Source organism: Rousettus aegyptiacus, unplaced genomic scaffold (genome assembly GCF_014176215.1).
Source record: "Rousettus aegyptiacus isolate mRouAeg1 unplaced genomic scaffold, mRouAeg1.p scaffold_m13_p_13, whole genome shotgun sequence".
NCBI lineage: Eukaryota > Metazoa > Chordata > Mammalia > Chiroptera > Pteropodidae > Rousettus > Rousettus aegyptiacus.
The window spans coordinates 40,709,652-40,727,787 of NW_023416288.1; the positions used below are offsets into that span (position 1 = coordinate 40,709,652).

An 18,136-nucleotide genomic window follows, 5' to 3' on the forward strand; every position below is an offset into this window, starting at 1 on the left:
TTCATTCATTTCTTGGGAGCATGACTTCGTATTCAGCCAAGTTTGGGCTGATGTGTCATTTTAAATGAAACAGAAGGGCAGGCAGGTAAAACCGTTTGGATCAGTCGTTAAAAACATCAGCTGCTGATGTGCTTAGCAGGGAAGAGTATCCTGATCGAGCTGGTCATTAAGACTTGCTTCGACACAATTGATTTAATGGAGAGATTCACCAACCTGTTACCTACCCATTTAGAATAAGTAATTCCTACAGGTGAAAACATTGTTTGGGCAGCATCGAAGTGATGATTTGGGGCCTGAATGAGATTCCAAGCTTCTGGGAAAGCCTCCAGCCTGTTTTCAGAGATTTTGATCTAACCTCGTAGAAATGAAGAAAGGAGTACCGACATCCTGTACGAACGTAATCCAAGACTCCTTTCCAGATCCTAGACTCAGTTTCCCTGTGACAGTCTTACCTGTGCTGACACCCACTCTTTCCCTTGCCCCAAGCCTGCTCCACCAAACTCTTGTCCATGAAAAACAGGCTCATTTTCACACGCAGAATTAATTAGGTGGGAAAAAACAGCCAGCGAGAACAAGCAGCTCCCCATGTATGGGTTCCTCTAAGTTATCCGCCTTCCCAGTCATCTGCCAGAGGCCTCCTATGCGAGTGGCCAGTCAAGAGATTTACGTAAGTGGCATTATAGAGTTGCAATCGGACCCCAACCTTTGCACCAGCTCCTGGGAGAACGTTAAAGCCTCTGCCCCCAGATTATACAATTGTGCGATTGCAGTTTTTTGTGATTGCCAATCTCCTCCATCAGGCAAGCTTGGTCTTCCCTCCTGGCCTCCACCTGCCTGAGACCCTGGTTGAGGAATAAAGTGCTTGGTATCGATTGTTCACTTTGCTTCTCATTACCCAGACATCCTTATTAGGCACCGAGTTTCGGTGGTCGTATTGGTGAATAAGAGGAAAGAAGAACCAAGTATTTTTAGGCATCATTTCAGGATGTAGCAGGGACATTTTTCTATTTTGTTTTTGGTGCTTTATTTAGTAAAAGGTTTCATTTATGAAAAGGACATTAAATGTGTGTATGTGCGTGTGTGTATACACACACATGCACATCTTCTACACGAATAAAGTTCAAGCCAATTAATCAGTATTTATGCTATCTCTAGAAGTGAAATTTCAAGAAAATTTGAAAGCAGAGAGAAAATGAGAACACATAAAATTACTCTTCAGTCTCTGTAATTTAATTTTATTGTTCAGTTCCTCATTTATATCATTACCAGAGTAAGTCCTCTAAAACGCAAGTGTGATCATATTACTCCTCTCCTTGTAGCTGCGTGGGTGGAAAGCTGAGTGGCATAATGGGGTCAGGGAGGCAGGGATTTGGGTCCCGGTTCAGCCGCTCGCTCTCCAGGTGATCTTAATCCCTCCAGCCCCGTGTTCGTTTCTCAAGCCAGGATAATGCCTGTGCCGCAGAGCCCTGCTGTGACTCACATCAGGCAGCATGTGTAAAGAGCCCGCAGTAATGCTTGGCTCGTGGTGAGCCTTCTAGTAAGTGAACACCGCTCTGGTCCTGAGGCATCGAGACGGAGGATTTTCGTGTGCCGCGGGCACTGCCGACGGCGTCCACGACATGGCCCCTGCCTCGTGTGTACCTCGATTCTGTCGCACCTCTCTTCTCGCTGCCCTGATGGCTTCCCATCTGCCCACTTCCAGGAAGTCCACAGCCTGAAAACCCGCGAAACCCACCTCAGGCTGTGTGGCTATTTTTAAGTGCCTCTGGCCAAAGGCGTAATGGAAAGGGAGGTTGACTCAAAGACAGTTTGGGGGATTGGTGGTCCAGTTCTCCCATTAGCACAGAAAATTCGGAACCAATGAGTCTCTCTGGACGATCACCAAAACGAGAATGCCGTTTCGGGAACTGCTGCCTATAGTTCCTGCTGCCATCAAGTGTCTGGTAATGAAAAATTACAGGTCTCTCCATCCCTCGCTGCCCACACAGAAAAGAACAATCAAATCTATGTAGTTTGCTTAGAAATAAAGCAAAGAAATATTCAGGCTTTAAAGATTAGGATTTGGCGTAATGCAAATCAAAATAAAATATGTCATGAATCAGTCATACTTTCACCCATGGCCCTGAAGTCTTTATTTTTATGGTTATTGCTGCGGAGGAAGTCAGGCTGCACAAACACCATTTAGAATAGTCAAAGGCTGGCGTTTTATAAGAAAAATGGCAACTAGAGCGATTTCCCTGAGGGTCTGTGAGTACTAATTCTGTTTAATGTGACGGTTCCTCAGTAATCTCGGTTCTTCACAGAAACGCTTATGGAAAGTGCTGGGAACCTCGCCATCTAGAGTGAAGTCGGAGAGTGAACTCATGTTCATGGGCTGAGGAAATCTGTCTCTGGGGTTTAGAAAATTTATAGGTGTCTGCAGGGGAGGGCGCTAATGCGAACTGCTGGCGTTGGCCGCTCCTAGGTTACTTCCTTCGGATTTAAGTTCCTAAACAATTGCTTCCTAGCCCAGCGTGTTGGCTTTCTCTCTCCTCCTCTCCCTGCCCTTCCTGCCGTCACATCCGAAACCTCATGGGGAAAAACGCTCTTACTATTAAATTGTCCCCTTTACAGACAGTTTTTCCCCTGTCTATACCTGTCTCGCCTATGGGTCAAGCCTGTTTACCTGAAAATATCGAAGAGGGAAGAAGACTCAAAAAAGGAAGCGCCGTGTACAGTTGGCTAAGTCACCATGGTTTGTCTCAGGAAATAAGTTATGGTCGCCTTACAAGCCTGGGGCAGCCTTTTTTGCTTACAAGTAAGACGTAACGTCTTTGGTTGACACATCCTGCTGACTGTTTTGTTCGGCGTTTCATTAGCAAGCACCGAACCAAAGTCTGCCTTCCCAGCCTCCGGAGCTGGCATGTTGTGTGGCAAGCGACGTAAAAACATCAGCGCGCGCAGAATGGCATGCTCAGTGCCAGGCGCGGTGTGGCTGCCCCGTGGTTCTGCTCTGATGGAGGGGGGGGTGCTCTGCCCCGCCTGCGACTTTTCTCCACGCTCCGAAAACAGCCACAAAATCCTCCAGAACTCATTGCTATTTTCAGACCTGCTTCCACTTAGAAAAATTAGTTTCAATCATTACTCACAAGTTTAGCGCCTAATTAGGGAACAAGTACTTGTTTTATTTGCCCCGAAACTGTCTTTTTTTGAGCTTCAGAAAGGCTGCATTCCAAAAATTACTGGGCTGTCTTGCTCCTCTTCTAGGTGCTCAACAGTCGTGTGGAAAGAAGGCTGGAATAAACTGTCTGGAGGCAGCGTCCCCAAGGGGGCGGCCCTGACTCCCTACCCCCACCTAAGGGACAGTGGGGTGTCACAGCTGTAGCATCCGGTGTTTGTCGAATGAAAAGATCGGTTCCTCTGCTTTATCCTGAGCTCTGAATCCATTGCCTAAGTCATTTTTTTATGATTGACATAAAATTCACATATTATAAAATTAACCATTGTAGAGTCCATTTGAAAGCAAATACTTCTGTGGCAGTCAGTCCCTCTGCAGGGTAGCTCCACCCTCACCTCTCTCTAGTTCCGAGACGCTTCCGTCATCCGTAGACAAGCCAGGACCGACCTAGGAAGCGCGCCCGCCCGCCCCCGGCACCCGCAGCCGCCTGCCTCTGTGGCGTTTCAGATCGACGGTGTTTCAGCCTCTGTGAGTTTCAGAGCGACGGAGTCCTAGAGCGTGCAGCCTTGGGGCCTGGCCTTTTCGCTCAGTGCGGCGTTTCAAGGCGCGTCCGTGTCGCGGCAGGTGTTAGCACGTCATGCCCGTCGCGGTTCAGAGCCGTTTCGTTGTGCGGACATAGAGCGCGGGGTTTACCCATTCGCATTTCCACCTCCCGGCCGCCGTGAGCACTCACGTCCGGCACTCGTCGGAGTGCTGACGTTCCGTCCCTCTGAGCCGGCTCGCTCCTTTCCTACCGACCTCTCCAGCCTGCCCACCGCTCCCCTCGGGGCCACGCCTCCCGCTTCGCTTCCCGCGTCCTGTGGCCGGCGTGTTCGCAGCCGCCCCAGCCCTCCTCCGGCCTGCGCGGCACTGGAGCCCTGCGGCCTTTCCCAGATGCAGAGCTATGGCTCCTGCCCTTCGCCGACTTCAGGACGGCTCGCAGGAGAAGGAGCAAAGTCCCCTCGGGGCGCCAGGGCCCGCACGGCCAGGCCTCTGACCATCCCTCCAGGCTCACGGCACCACCCCGCCCCTCACCATCCGCGCTGCAGCCACCTGACTCGCCAGGCTCCGTCCCGCTGTGGGGCCTTGGCGCGTGCTGCCCCTGCCGTCTGGACGGCTCTCGTCTCCTCTTTGCCTGATCAACTCCCTCCCATCCTCGAGTTCTGAATTCAAGCATCACCTCTTCTGGGAAGCCTGCCCCCGATCCAGTCAGAACCCCCTCGCGCCCGCCGCCACCCCCAGCATCACAGGGCCACAGTCTCCTGGGACCGGTGCCGTTTAGCACAAGTCCCAGCCGCAGTTTTACTTTCGCACGATTCTTTGATTGGTAACTGTGCCTACGGGACAGACAAGGCAGAGCGTGGGCCGCAGAGCCCCAGACTGCCTGGGCTTACAGGCCGGCTCTGCGCCGCACTGGCTGTGTGATCTTGGGCGAGTTAATCAGCCTCTCTGTGCCTCTGTCTTTTCATCCATCCAATGAGGAGCATCGATGTTAGAAGGCTCTCGTGAGAGTGAAATGAATTTGTGCGTGTTGAGTACCTGGCACTAGAATGACCTCAATAAAAGTATCGTTACTATAATTTAAAAAGAAGTCCCTGTGTCTACATCTCTACCCCCATGCTTCTCATCCCCAGACTGCAAGCCCTTGCAAAAAAAAAAAAAAGTTTTAATTGCCCTTGAAAGGTTTTTTCCTCCCCTTTGATTATTTTTAACCACCTTGTTTAGGAAACATGTGACGAGTCCCTTTTGGAAACGCAGAGAGGCTAACAGGACCGGCAACGGTCTGTTGACGGGGGGTGCCTCTCCCCTAGTCTCTGTAAAAACGGCTGACGATTAGCTGGTTGTGGGCGCTGGGAAAATGTCTCCGTCTTTGCTTTCTATCTTCCTCAGTATGATGAGAATGTTTGCACGAGGATGGAGAGTCAGCCAGGATATTTTTCAGGTCCCCGTGGAAAGAGTGTGTTCGTGGATCTGACCTAGAAGGGGCTCGTGGGCAGAGCGATGGGGGGACGTGAGCTCGTTGCTTCTCTGGAGGGACGCCTGGCTTTTAGAGAGGGGGTGACTTACGGATCTGCAGCCGCGTGGCTGTGTGCTGGGAGCCCCCAGCCCTACCAGGAGGGAGGCCGTAGTCCAGCGTGCTGACGTTCCCGGGAGAGCTGTGTCCCCAGGACCCATGCGGCCTGGCATGTTGGTCATGAGACTGACTTTAGCGGTGTGGTGGCCATAGAGCTTTTAGCTCCAGAGACCTCAAAATGTGCAGTGCACGTGGTTAATGCGCGTGGCGCAGTGGCCGCCACGTGGGTTAGTGATGTGCGTGTAACCTGTGTTTTCTGAGACTTCTCTGTCCTAAGTGCATCTGGGCACTAGACTTGGCCAAACCTGGCTTTTCCTCCTGCCTGGACCACTTGCCGGTGGTGAGGGACCTTGCCACGTTCCCTTTCTGAGCCCCGGGGTCCTCACGTGTCAGACGGGAGGGTTGTTCCCTGCCGCACAGGGCTGTCATTAGGAGTAACTGCTAATTTGTGAAACGCGCCTGCCAAATAATTGGCCCTTAACAGATGTCGGGTTCCTTCCCTCGGAGTATTTTTTTAGAGGTTTCAGAAGCTAATCTGGTCATAGATCGTCGACCATGTGTGTTTTCTTACAATTGTTGAATTTACCCAAACCTTACGTATTAAAAGCATGCTCCTCTCCCAGGCAGTTTTGCAAGGGATCTTCAGGTGGGACGGAGGGGTCATCAACAGAGGCCGATGCGGGGTTTGGACGCGTGGGATTCCCTCTCTGCATCCGGGGGGAACCTTAACCCAACGTGCTGCCAGCGTGGTCAGCTTCTTTGCGGCACTGGCGGAGGGGCGGGAGGAAGGAGTCCTACTGTGTACGGGACTCTGGCATTTCCCCTCTCGTTTTCCCTTCCCTTACTCCTGACCCGGGCTCCGTGTGACCGAAAGGTGGGAGGATTGGGTTTTGCCGTCTGACCAGCTGGTGGTGGGCCAGGTGCCGAGGAGTGAGGATGTCGCCCTTTTTGGCCTGAAGTGAGAGAAACAAGTCTGGCCCACGATAGTTCTTGTGACTTATCCGGGGGAGGAGAGAAGCCGTAAGGCGGGGTCCCCAAGAGGCATCTCTTTGATTCATTCATTCGACAGATGCTTGTCACATGCCTGCTGTGTGCCATGCTGTGGCCACACGTTATCCCCCGGGGTGACCTGCAAGGAGCCACAGTCAGATGCTTCGGAGGTGTGGGGTAGGAGAGCTGAAATGGTGTTTGTTTGTTTTAAATAATAAACGCTGTCTTTCTAGACCAAGTATTAACAACGTAAAGGCTGAGTTCAAAATCAGCATTTGTCCAGCCTAAGCTGAGCTTCTCACACAGGCTTCGAGGGCTCCCAGTGCACGCTCTGTTTTCCTTGGAACTTTTTAGGAGAAAGAATCTAAGGGTTTGGTGCAGGCGGCCTGGCCCCACCCCTTGGAGCTGGCCCTGCTGCACCTGCCCAGTTCTCGCCCTCCCCCAACACTGCCAGCCGTGCGACCTTGACTGTCACCTCAAACCTGGGCTTAACCTTTCCCTGCTGCACTTTGCTCAGGAGTAACTGGTAGGGTGTCTGCCCCCGGGGGGCTTTGGGGGCATAGCGGGATGACCATACAGAACAGGGAGGCTCTGAGGCAGGCTGCTTAGAGCTGGCCAGTCACCCCGGGGTCCTGGGAAAATGCAGATCCCGGCGCAGTAGGCGTCAGGTGGGCCTGAGAGGGTCCACTTCTCACAGACTCGCAGGCGAAGCCAGTGCTGCCGGCCCGTGGACTACCCTCTGAGGCCCTCACAGGCTCCCTCTCCTGAGGTTTTCGGTATGGACTGTTAGTAGACAGTCCACCCACTGCGTCGACATGCTGGAAATTCTTTTTCCAGCCCTAGAAATAGAAGGACCTGACGCTGATCGTGAAAACTTGGGTGCAGAATGCTTTCAGCCACCAACACCTTTTTCTCTTAAATTATTCATTGTCTGCAGTGACATAAGAAAAACTGCAGAAGAGGGTAGAGAGGGATCATCTACTCTGTGGGCCGAGGGAGGGTCTCGAGCAAGGCTTTGGATGCACAAAATACAGGTGGCCCTCAGGGTTTAGGAATTCTGCATCCTTAGTTTTAAAATATAAAGCCTTTTAGATATAAAACAAAGAAAAAAGGAGACCGTCTCGTCTTCATCTAGTAATGCCAATTTTACATTCCGGGTCCGAGTCACCTGGAGAGGCTGTTAGAATGCAAGTTGCCAGGCCCTGCTCTGGAGATTCTGACTCCGCAGGGCCGGGTAGGGCCTGAGAATTTGCATGGTCAAGTTCCCGTGGATTCTGCCGCTCACGCTTTGCCTGGATGACTCGAGTCTCAAACGACCGTCTCTGGGAGGGGCAAACATGGAAGTGACGCCAGCCCGTGCCACCTCTCCACACTGCCGACCCGCCTGGCAGGGGACGGTCCCAGCTGGGCTGGGGTGTGGGGCGTGAACGGGAGATCCACCTGTCCTCAGGTATCTGAGGGTCCTGGGACGCGGAGCGGAGAGGAGGTCTCTGCTGCCTGCAGGTGGCTCTTCCCAGCGCGGCAGGTGGGCCCCTGGGGCTGGGGCTCTCAGACCTGGCTGGCTGGCTCATCACCTGGGAGGCTTTGTGAAAATAGAGCGCCCCTCCCCCCTCCTCCCCCTCTCAATGCCTGCTGGGAGAGGTGGGCGCGCAGCCCGGGTCTGGGTCCCCTGCGTGGAGGACAGTGAGGCCCCAGGTGGGCAGTGGATTGCTACTTTCCTTTTCAGTGATTCTCGGATTCAGCCCTAATGATCACTCAGCAAGCAAATGATTCCCCAGCAGGAAATCGGATTTTTTGTGAAGTGCATTTCCTCGCTGGTTTCTTACACTTTTAGTTGATAGATCCCAGCTGCATTTTCCAAAGTGCTTCATTGCTGGTCCAAGGATGGCTACTGGCCAGGACCAGCTGGCCAAGGGGATTCATCCTGGGTGAAGCCCCCGTGAGGAACGGCGCTGTCCACAGGCACCTGGCGCCGGGCAGGATTGACGACCCACCCCACAGACAACACTTCCCAGGCACACTCAAAGCCAGATTAAAACTGGGGCAATTATTTCAATAATTAGCTCCAAGGAGCAGATGCCCACTTCTGTCTGTCACACGCGAACGTGAGGACTGAGGTCTTCCCTGGAATCCCCTGGTCCGCCGCAGGTGGCTGGAAAGTGTCACAGCGCACTGTGCTCTGGGCCGGGCGGGCTTTGCAAAGGTGACTCGGCTCCGGCGGGGCCGTTGGGGGAGGGGAGACACGAAGCCTCTGATCGTAGGAGCCGCAGAACGACCTACAGCACTCTGCCTCGCCCACGTTCATTCTCTCCACGGTGCTGGTCGGCGCGGAAGTGACTGGCCCGGCACGCGCGTGGGCCTCTCTCCCCTCTTGCTGTGTGAGCACCGTGGTGGGGGACAGGCCGTTAGATGCTGGCCTCGCTCAGCTCTTGGGGGTGAGCCGTCCAGGAACCTGGGCGCGAGCACGGCTCTCCACGGCCGAGCGTTCCAGAAGGGACCGCCTGCCCACGGCCCTGCCCGAAGCCGGGCAGACACTTGGGGAGGATCTGGGCAGCCTCAGTGGCTCTCAAACCTCAGCGGGCATCAGCATCAGCATCTCCTGGAGACACGTCACTGGGCATCACGTCAGAGTTCTGGTCCAGTAGGTCTGCCGTAGGCGTAGGGAGTGTCTGACAAGCTTCCCAGGGGATGCTGATGCTGCTGGGCCTGGACCACGGTCTGAGAAGCACAGGGGCATCGGCCTGGCCCTCGCAGCTCGCTCAGTGGCTCGACGGGGGTGGGTCGGGCAACAGGCAGGGAGACGTCTTAGCCGCTCGGCCAGCGGCGCAGGTGAGAGGAGGTGGGGCTCTGTGACAGGTCACAGTGGGCGACTGCAGAGCAGAAAGAGGGTGCTCCAGAGACACGTGACAGCAGACTCGAGGGCCGGGGCCGGGGGAGAGATGGGGTGTGGAAGGAGAGGGGCGAGCCGGAGCCGCTGGGAGGACGAACGTGCCGGGAACTGAGATGGGGTCGGGGAAGGAATGGCCCGTTCCTTTGGGACCTGCTGGGTTTGTGGTTCTGTGCAGACTTTCAGGGCCAATTGTTGAAATAACGACTGAAGACTTAAGAGAGACATCTGAGCTGCAGGTCCAGCTTTGGGGGCCTTTGAGACAGTGACGTGCCCAGCAGGAAACCTGAGGATGAGGGGAATGTTCGAGATGCAGAAAGCAGAGAGATGAGGAAATCCCCAGGAAGAGGCGGTACCAGATGTACTGAGCCCACATCTGCCAAATTCTGGGACCCTTCAAAAGATCCAACCCCGGGAGGCGGGCTGTTTTTGGGGCATGAGTTAGAGGAACTGGTCTACACCCTTGAAGTCTGTTGATTTTCGACCCCCCGTTCTACTCTGCCTTGGGGATAGGACCACCTTGCAGTTCCCACCCCCTTAGGAGGAACACGGGTCAGCAGGAAGTACCACCCCTCGCACACACCTGGGCATGGTCGCCGTCCACGACGGTGGGGCTTCCTTCTCGGAAGAAAACCAAGGCGAACAGTACAGCAGTTTAGGGTGAAGCTGGGGTCGGTTTTTGCACCCTCAAGGAACGTACCATGTTTTTTTCTGCGTTCGGTGCTGATCCGGGCCCCCTGGGACTTGGAATCCACAGGGTAAAACAGATTCTGAAAACCCATTGTGAACTCTCTGTGCTAGAACGCTACGAAGAATTGCTTACTGTGCGCTGCGAGTTCCCAGGTGGCGTTTGCACGTGTCACAGGTGGACAGGGCGTCTTCTGGTTCGTGGTGCTTGGGCTGGGTCTCCGTGGGGACCACCGGGATACAGCCGGACGCTCTCCGAACAGGGCGATGCGCCTGTTCCCCGCCCGTCGCGGCTCCCCGGCCGCTGCTCCAGGCGGGAGCGCGCGCCCACCTGTGCTGTCTTTGCAGTTCTGCGCGGAGCTGAACCAGCCGGTCCTGCCCAACATCCGCAAGTGGAAGGGGCCCCGGGGAAGCTGGAAGGCCGTGGTCGCCGACTTGCCCTCGACGCCGCTGCAGAAGGTACCCTCGCCCGCCGGGCTCGCCTTCGCTTCCCACTGCAGTGAGGCGCCCTTTTGCCCTAACCACGGCATCATCTAGGCACGCTCCTCTGCCGCATCCGCCGTGCGGCTTTGCCTCGACGCCCCTGGTCGCCATCCACGTCCAGGTGTCCTGGTTCCTGGTCCGTGTTTAGATCGGGAGTGGACCGCTGCCCACGCGGGAATACGGGTTCGGGGGTGAGGAGGGGGCGGGAGCTGGGACAGCGAAGGGGGCACATCTGTCCTTGGTCCTCACAGTCACTTCCTGCAGTTCCGCGTCTGCCAGGTTTGAGGAGAGCCAGGTTCGTTGACTGAAAACTTCAGAGTTGCTGAGTCCATGCCGGAAGCGTTTGCCTCCGGTGGTAGAAACTGCGCACATGGAAATGTGGCGGGGGGGGGGGCAAGTTTTCAACAGATTTTAATTTTGAATTTTCTGCCGTCAGCGTTACCACGTGCTGTCTTTGCAGTGTATTAACATTTTCATCCTTACGTATGCAGAGACAGTTTTTGCTCATGTGGAGTGTGCAATATCAAGTTCAGATTTTTAAATAGACTTTTTAAAATTAATCATGAGTTGGAAACGGTGTCATCATGTAATTTTCCTATAAATGCAGATGTTCTATTTTTTTATCTCCCGTCTATCAAATACGCTTACAAACACATGCAAATGGCACTTGTACAAGTGACGCTGAGATTTGGGCTCTTAAATTACAAACGCATACTGGATTAAAAGTGTCCAGTCCTTTATGGACAATAAGCCCTCTTTTTAGCTGCTGCTTAAAAACTGTGATATAAATCTCATTTCGCTGGGTTTTATGTTTTGGGGTGCAGGTGGTCACTGTAGGTGACAGCCGATGACATTAACAGGCTAGGAACAAAAACTGGTCACGTTTTTACCACTCTAGCCCGTGGCTCTGCCCTCTCAGTCCACATAGAAATCATAACATCACCTTGCTTTTTAAAAATAGCTCTGTACACATACGCAGGTTCACAAGGCTCTCATAGTGCATTTCCTTCCTTATTCATCCATTCGACCAATCATTAGACAGGTCACCACGTGCCAGGCACGGTCACACGCCAGCTACACACAGGTGAGGACAGATTTAGGACCCAGCCCTGCCCGTCATCCCTCTCTGCAAGCCGGGGGTCGCGCAGAGCCCGACAGAGCCCCTCTCTCCAGGGGAGGGGCAAGACAGGAAACGCTGCTCCAGGCCGGGTGTCAGGCCGCTGGGCAACAGCACGCGGCGGCGGGAGTCCCAAGGTCAAGCCGCTTCACCCTGCCCCTCATCTGCAAAGTGGGAGCACAGGGCGGCTGGGAGGGTAAGCAGGTAACATGTGTTGGGGTGCTTCACCCAGCGTTGGGGTGCTTGACCCACAGAGCACAGGCCTGGCCATGTCGGGCAGGGGCTTGTGCCCGGCTTGGGCTGCAGCTGGTCCAGGTCTAGCCAGCTGCTGCCGTGGAGGGTCGTGGACCCAATGTGGACAAATCTCCTGATTTCTCAAGAGATGCAAATATCTAGATTTTCATGTGAAATTTCCTGGAGTTTAAACATGGGCAGATAATCCAAAAACATTTTAAACGCAGCCTGAGTCTAACAGACTGTCTCTGCAAGTCAGAGGGCTCGATCTGCAGCCTGGACAGACACTAGAAAGCGGTCACGGCAGCTGCCGCCTCTCCACCACCTGCAGGGGCGTCCGGGCGCCTCTGGGAGCGTGGACATCTAGCGAGACGAAACCATTTGCCCAGAAGCCACCCCGTCGCTGCAAGGTGGGGCGCAGGCCGAGCCCCCGTTAGCTCTGCGGCTGCGACGCCTGGCCGCTCCCACCACCCCGCACTGAGGTGCGGCTGCTCCCCCGGAGGTGGGGTGGGCGGGGGGCCCCCAGGAGGGCAGTCAGGACACGTGGTGGCAGGAGCAGCATGCACGGCCAGGTGAGGCCACAAGGCCCGGTCCTGCTGGGAACGCCCGTGGCAGGAGGGAGCCCACCCGGAGGGCTCCCCCCCCCCCGGGCGGCGAGAGCCTGGAGGCTCGTGAGCAGCAGGCGACCTGAGCGGAGCCGGGGGATGAGGCTGACGGGTAAATCACAGTCCCTTCACTTTGCACCTGAGCCGACAGGTTTGGAAACACGGAGCAGCTCCCACGCGGTCCCGCGGCGGAGAGCCGGGGCCTCCAGTTCTCGCCCAGCCCGCTCCCTGGGGGGCACATCGACCTCGTGAAGCAGGACCCCGTCTCTCCTACCCTCCTCCTCCATGGGTGCCATGCACTGTGGGTGCTGAGCCCGTCCAGCCGCGGGGCGGGGCCCCCAGCCGAGGTTGGGGGCTCAGTGGAAGCCGCTCTCAGGTCGTGCAAAGTCACCTCCTTTCACAGCGAGCATCCGGGGCCCATCGGGCACACTGCTGATCCCGCTGGGGGCAGCGGAGCCGCCAAGGCTAGGCTGGGGGGGGGGGACCCTGTCCTCCATCCACAGGCCCTGGTGGCAGAAGCTCGGGGCAGGCAGAGCAGAGTGGCCCCTCTGACTGCCAGAGACGGCAGGGTTTTAGCACCAGGCCCGGGCCCTGCCGATAACCACCCTGCTTGTCTGCCCGCTCACCGGCCCTCACAGCCCCTGCTCCAGGGCTCAGAACCCTGCGTGGGGCCCTGGCCACCTTCGAGGGGCCTTGACCAGTTCTGCCCCTGAGGCCGTTAGCCCTGACCCCATTCACCCAGCAAACATTTATGGAGCGTCCACCGGGTACCAGGCAGTTTGTTGCAAGCAGCAGCTGACGAGTAAGCAAACCCACCCCGTGGAGTCTTCCGATGTTCGAAGCTCTGCTTTGCCATTTGCCAGGTGTGGGATGCTAGAGAAGTTGCCTAACCTCTCTGAGCAGCTCATAAACAGAAGTAGGAGCGGCTGCCTCGTGGGATGTGACGATCTGAGCATAGTCTGGGCTTCCCCCTGCCCCCTACCCACAAAAAGAGAAGAACTCGGTCACTCCTAGATGCGTGGGAAACTCAAACCATGTGGGAAATTGGGGTGGGGCGCACAAGGAAGGACGGCTGTGGCTTCGGGTGTGGCTTTGTTTCAGAAACAGCCCCCGCGCGTGTGACCCCGTGACCCAGAGTGGTGCCTGCCCTTCTCCCCATCGCCTCCTGGCCGCTGCTCCTCGTCCCCAGCCCCCAGACCCACCGCTCTCCAAACTAACCCCCCGTCTTCTCCTGCAGGGGGCTGGGTTTCCGGGGTTCCTGTGGGACGCCTCCGCCGGCGTGGAGCTGAGAGATGCAGCCTCACAGGACGGGTCGCCTGGCAACGGGCATGGGAAGCCTGCAGGTCCCAGCCCGTACCTCGCACGATTCAAGGTACCCACTCTATGTTGCCAGGAAGGTCCACTTCTAAAAAAGAAAAGTCCCCTTTTAAGCCGGGAGCCAGAGAAGCCTCACCTGTTTGCCTTGGGTCCCCTTGGCTGGTGAATTTGCCAGGGCAGGAATGAGAGAGATCGGAGGGGCCCCAGGCTCCGTCTGGGCGAGAAGGAGATCGGTGGCTGTCTCCCAGACTGACACACATCAAAGCGACCTGGGGGAGATGTTCTTAAAACCAGAGGCTCCTGGACCCCAACCCTGCAGGACTTCTGAGACGGGGTCCCAGATGGTTCGTTTTTCAGAAGCATCTTAAAGGTTCCTTCGGCTGTCCTGGTTAATGAGGCCGGGCGTTTGGGAGCTGCTGGACGAGCGGGCAACAGGACTTAGGACTCTTTTCTTGCCAGGGAGAAGGGGACCCCTCAAGGGGTCACTTGGGTTTGAGGGGATTCAGGAGGGTCCTCCGGGCTGCGGGGCCAGGATAGCCCATAACTGACGTCTGCAGGTGAGGCGTCCCCCACGTGCGAGTCTGTGTCCACCGGAGTCGGGAGCAGCCAGCGGACTGAGCCGACTGCCTCGCCCGGCCCCGGGGACAGGTTCATGAGCAGACACTGGGCAGCAGCGGGGAGCAGAGGCCAGTGGCCAGAGCAGGTCACCAAGTCACCAAGTCAGCAACCAATCGGCCCTATCCCTGTGGCACGGCCCTGTGAAGTCACGGGGTTGGACGAGAGTGGCCCCTTGCCGCAGAGCCCAGCCAGCCGCCTGCCGGGGGTGTGGGACCCCCCCCCCCGCCCCCCACCTGCGTGCTCCAGAGCCTGAGAGTTGTCCCAACGCCAGGACCGGGCTGGGCCCTGGATGCACTGAGTGGGGGCCACATCGGCTCTGGCTCATGCGCCTCACACCTGTAGCTGCAGAGCTGCTGGGATTCTGTGAGCACGTGCACCCTGGGGCGTGTACCTATGTGACTGATGTGTGAGCCACCCAGGCGTCATCCTTAAACCCTCCTAACTGGGTCCCCTCTTTATATAACACGCTGCCCTGGCTTTGGCCACACAGGGCAACAGTCGGGACCAGCCAGCGTCTCTACAAGGCAGGCTGTTCTTAATGGCCAGTGAGAAAGTGCTCGTGTGTCCCATGATGATCCAAATCCTCTGACGCGGCGCCCTAGACGGGCCCTCGGCCTCTTCACGTCACGCCCGCGGCCAGGCCAGTGGTGCAGGACAGAGCGGAGTCTTCTGTCTCCGCCTGCCGTCAGGGCCGCGCTGCAGCTCTGCGGGCTGGGCGGTGGCGGTGGCCAGCTGGGGCCAGCTCTGTCTTCCTGCTTCTGCACCGGCACCCATGGCCCCCGCCTGGGGACGCGGGGCTGGCAGGGCCTGTGCTGCCCGCGCCCGGCTGGCTCTCGTGCTGGACGCGTTCGAAATCGGGTAAAAGTGAGCGACGTGAGGGCCCAGTGGTCTCCAGAGAGAAAGGAACACACGGGGGGTGGGGAATGTGGGGGCAGGGAAGGAGGCAGGTCCCCGCAGCCTCGGCCTCGCAGGGGGGCGCTGGCCCTGCGGGTGGGGGCTCCAGGCCTTTGTTGACAACCAGCTGTTAGAGCCTCCTCCTCCTCTATAGTTGCTTGGAAGGAAAAAAACCCTGACATTTTCAGATGTGCTCAGATTTCCAGACCATAAGGAGGCGTAGGGGTGCCATGGGGAGGCTCGGACTAATAGAACAAGAAAGGGGACACGTCTTCCGGCCGCCCGCCGCGCACCGTCCCCTGGGCGGGTGGGAACCAGCCCCGTTTGAGTTGGTTTTGTCAACCTTGCGCATGACGCTCTTCAGGGATCCTAACGCTTTGTTTCCTCTTGGGGACCAGGTCGGAAGTAATGACTTGACCCTCGTGAACCTGCACCTCGCAACCCTGAGCCTCCCTGGGGGTGAGAGCGCAAGCAAGAATCACGGCGACAGCCACCGTCTGGCCAGCTTCGCACACACCTTGCAGGAAACCCTGAAAGGTAGGACGTGGTCTTTCCCCGCGTCGGGCCGGCAGCCCCGCTCCTGCAGGCGAGGGGAGGGCGGCCTCTTCCAGGCTCCCTCTGGTCCCCGCGGCCGGCTGGCTGTCAACAGCAACACATGGTGAGGGCGCAGGTCACACCCCTGCATGTTCTGGAGCCCGGCCACGCCTGGGCCTGCGGACATCGCCGTCTCTGGGGGCCGAGAATGCACGCTCCACAGTACCGTCTCGTGGCTCCTCTTCGATGGAGAGGATGGGGGTGCGGGACAGTCAGGGACCCTGTGCCCCTTGACAGCGCATCCTGGGCTCGGCCGCCTCCGCGGGGCCGCCCGCAGATTCACGCGTGCTCTTCTTGTGGAAGAGAGACGATCGGTGGCGATTAGCAGGAAGTGGGGCTTTTGTCCCTGGCGGGGCGCAGATGCCGCCGAAAGGCCCGGGGCCCCCGGAAGGGCTGGCTCCCCCTCGTGGCTCCTTCGGCAGCTCTCGGGCGTCAGGTGACTCACCGCTTCAAGCCCCACCTGAAGGGGCGCTGGCAGGGCCAGCCTCACAGGGGCGCCCGGGGCTGGGGACCTGTCTGCGGAAATGCCGGGCACATAGTAGGTGCTCGGAGGACGTGAGTTGACTCAAAAAAATATCAGCGGAATTAAGAGAACATCGAAAAGGGCAGAACTCTGGAAGGAAGGGAGGCGCTCTGCTTCCCAGGCCCTGCCCGCAACAGTCCGGAAGGTTCTCTCTCCGTGGCTGGCCTAGCGGAAGGGAGAGTCGGCGCGGCCCGAGGACGGGGTGTCTTCAGTTTGGCTCTGCTTCTCGGAGCACTGACGACCTCCTCTGGGTGAGGGCTGACAGCCTGGAATTCGCAGCCATATTTTGGAGTTGTGACCAATGTCCTGTAGCTTTCTAAGCCTTTTCCTTGATAAACTGGCCCCTCGCAATGGGTGATTGGTGAAGATTCGGATAGAAAAGTTGATCAAACCACAGTCTTACATTTAACAAAGATTTTTTGTTGTTGTTGCAGTAAAATATGTAGAACATCAAACTTAGTATCTTAACCATCATTAAGTGTACAGTTCGGGGGCATTAAGTTCACGTGGTTTCACGACCATCACTGCCGTGTGTCTCGAGAACGTCCTCATCCTCCCAAGCCGAAACCCCGAACCCCAGACACTAGCGCCCCTTCCCCACCACCCTGGGCCCCTGGCGGCCACCCTTCTACTTCCTGTCTCCTCGGATCCGACGGCCCCCGGGGGCTACGTAAGCGGGGCCTCGCAGCATCTGTCCTCCTGCGTCGGGCTGACTTCATCCGGCCCAAGGTCCCCACGTTCCCTCTGCGACGGCTCGTCCCGGGATCTCCTCCTCGTTCAGGCCCGACGCCGCCCCGCGTGCGTCTCTGCGTGTGAACCACGTTGTGCTTCCCTTTCCTCGGTCGGCGGGCACTCGGGTTGTTTTCATCTTTCGATCCGCACCTTAACGTTTCCACCAAGATGCGCTGCGACCAGCGTTCTCCGTAAGTTACGAGTCTTTCGGCTAAAAACGGAGCAGCTGCGTGGGGAGCTGTTCACCTCCCGTTAGTCTCTAACCTGGTGAAAAGGGTGACTCGATGGCTCTTAAGACGTGTGACCATTTCCATTGTCCCCAAGCTTGTTCTTTTCCTCACGTGGCAGCCCATAACTGCCCTGGCCTTAGGCACGCCCTGGTTTTCCCGGATGTCCAGGGAGGGGTCAGGTGTTCACCAGGAATCCTGAGCAGGTTAGTGTCCCCAGGCACCGAGGGCTCTTGAGCCATAGCCTGCCCTGCCTTGACGTGTCCAGGTGTGGACAGTGACTCGTGTCGTCCCCCTGCTTGGAACCAGCATCTTCGTTGTTAACTGTCGACGCAGTTAGGAAGCGGCCGGGCCGGCCCGAGGTGCCGCAAGGCAAATGGACTGGCCTAGGCGGTTCAGCCGAAACAAAGACTAAGCCTTTGTTCCACCGGCTTCCATCAGAGCAAACAGAACCGATCTGATGAGCAGACTCTGGGCCTTTCTGCCTTGTCTGGAACGCGCGTCCGGCTGCCGTCAGCGGGGGGTGCGCTAGCCCTCCCTGGTGGCACTTTCTCCTCTCAGCCCCCAGGGGGCTTGCTCTGCAAGAGCGAAACGAGGCTCACAGCGAGGTCCGACTTCTACGTAGGGCCATCCCTCCAAGGGGACCTGCTCTTGCCATTGTCACTGACATGTTATAGATCTAGGGGCTCTCTAGGAAGTCAGCCCCGAGCCTTCTCCCTTCACTTCTGGGGACTGAGGGAACAAGAAAGGAGCCCAGCCTTGGGGGAGGCCTTCCAGGGCAAGCCAGGCCTCCGCACACCCGAGATTCTCGGAGGCAGGAACTGCATCACCAACGCTGGTTTGACCAAAGAAGCTGAGTTGTAAGAATCCTGGTTGCGCCTCTTCAAAAAGAGAGCTATTTATTTTCATAAATAAAAGATAAGAGAGCTGCTATTTTTATTCCTGAAAGGCTACACGG

The 18,136-nt window shown here is 56.9% G+C and overlaps 1 protein-coding gene across 2 annotated transcripts in view; it reads left to right on the top strand.

Moving 5' to 3' along the window:
• Positions 1-18,136, top strand: part of EEPD1 (endonuclease/exonuclease/phosphatase family domain containing 1) — a 75,885-nt gene that overhangs the window by 52,737 nt on the left and 5,012 nt on the right. Inside the window, exons 4-6 of one of the 2 annotated variants that reach the window (XM_036230480.1) lie at positions 10,183-10,293; positions 13,511-13,645; positions 15,501-15,639. In XM_036230480.1, the coding sequence (XP_036086373.1) occupies positions 10,183-10,293; positions 13,511-13,645; positions 15,501-15,639 (385 nt within the window). The remainder of the gene's footprint in view (positions 1-10,182; positions 10,294-13,510; positions 13,646-15,500; positions 15,640-18,136) is intronic. The other variant, XM_036230481.1, reaches the window with a different exon arrangement.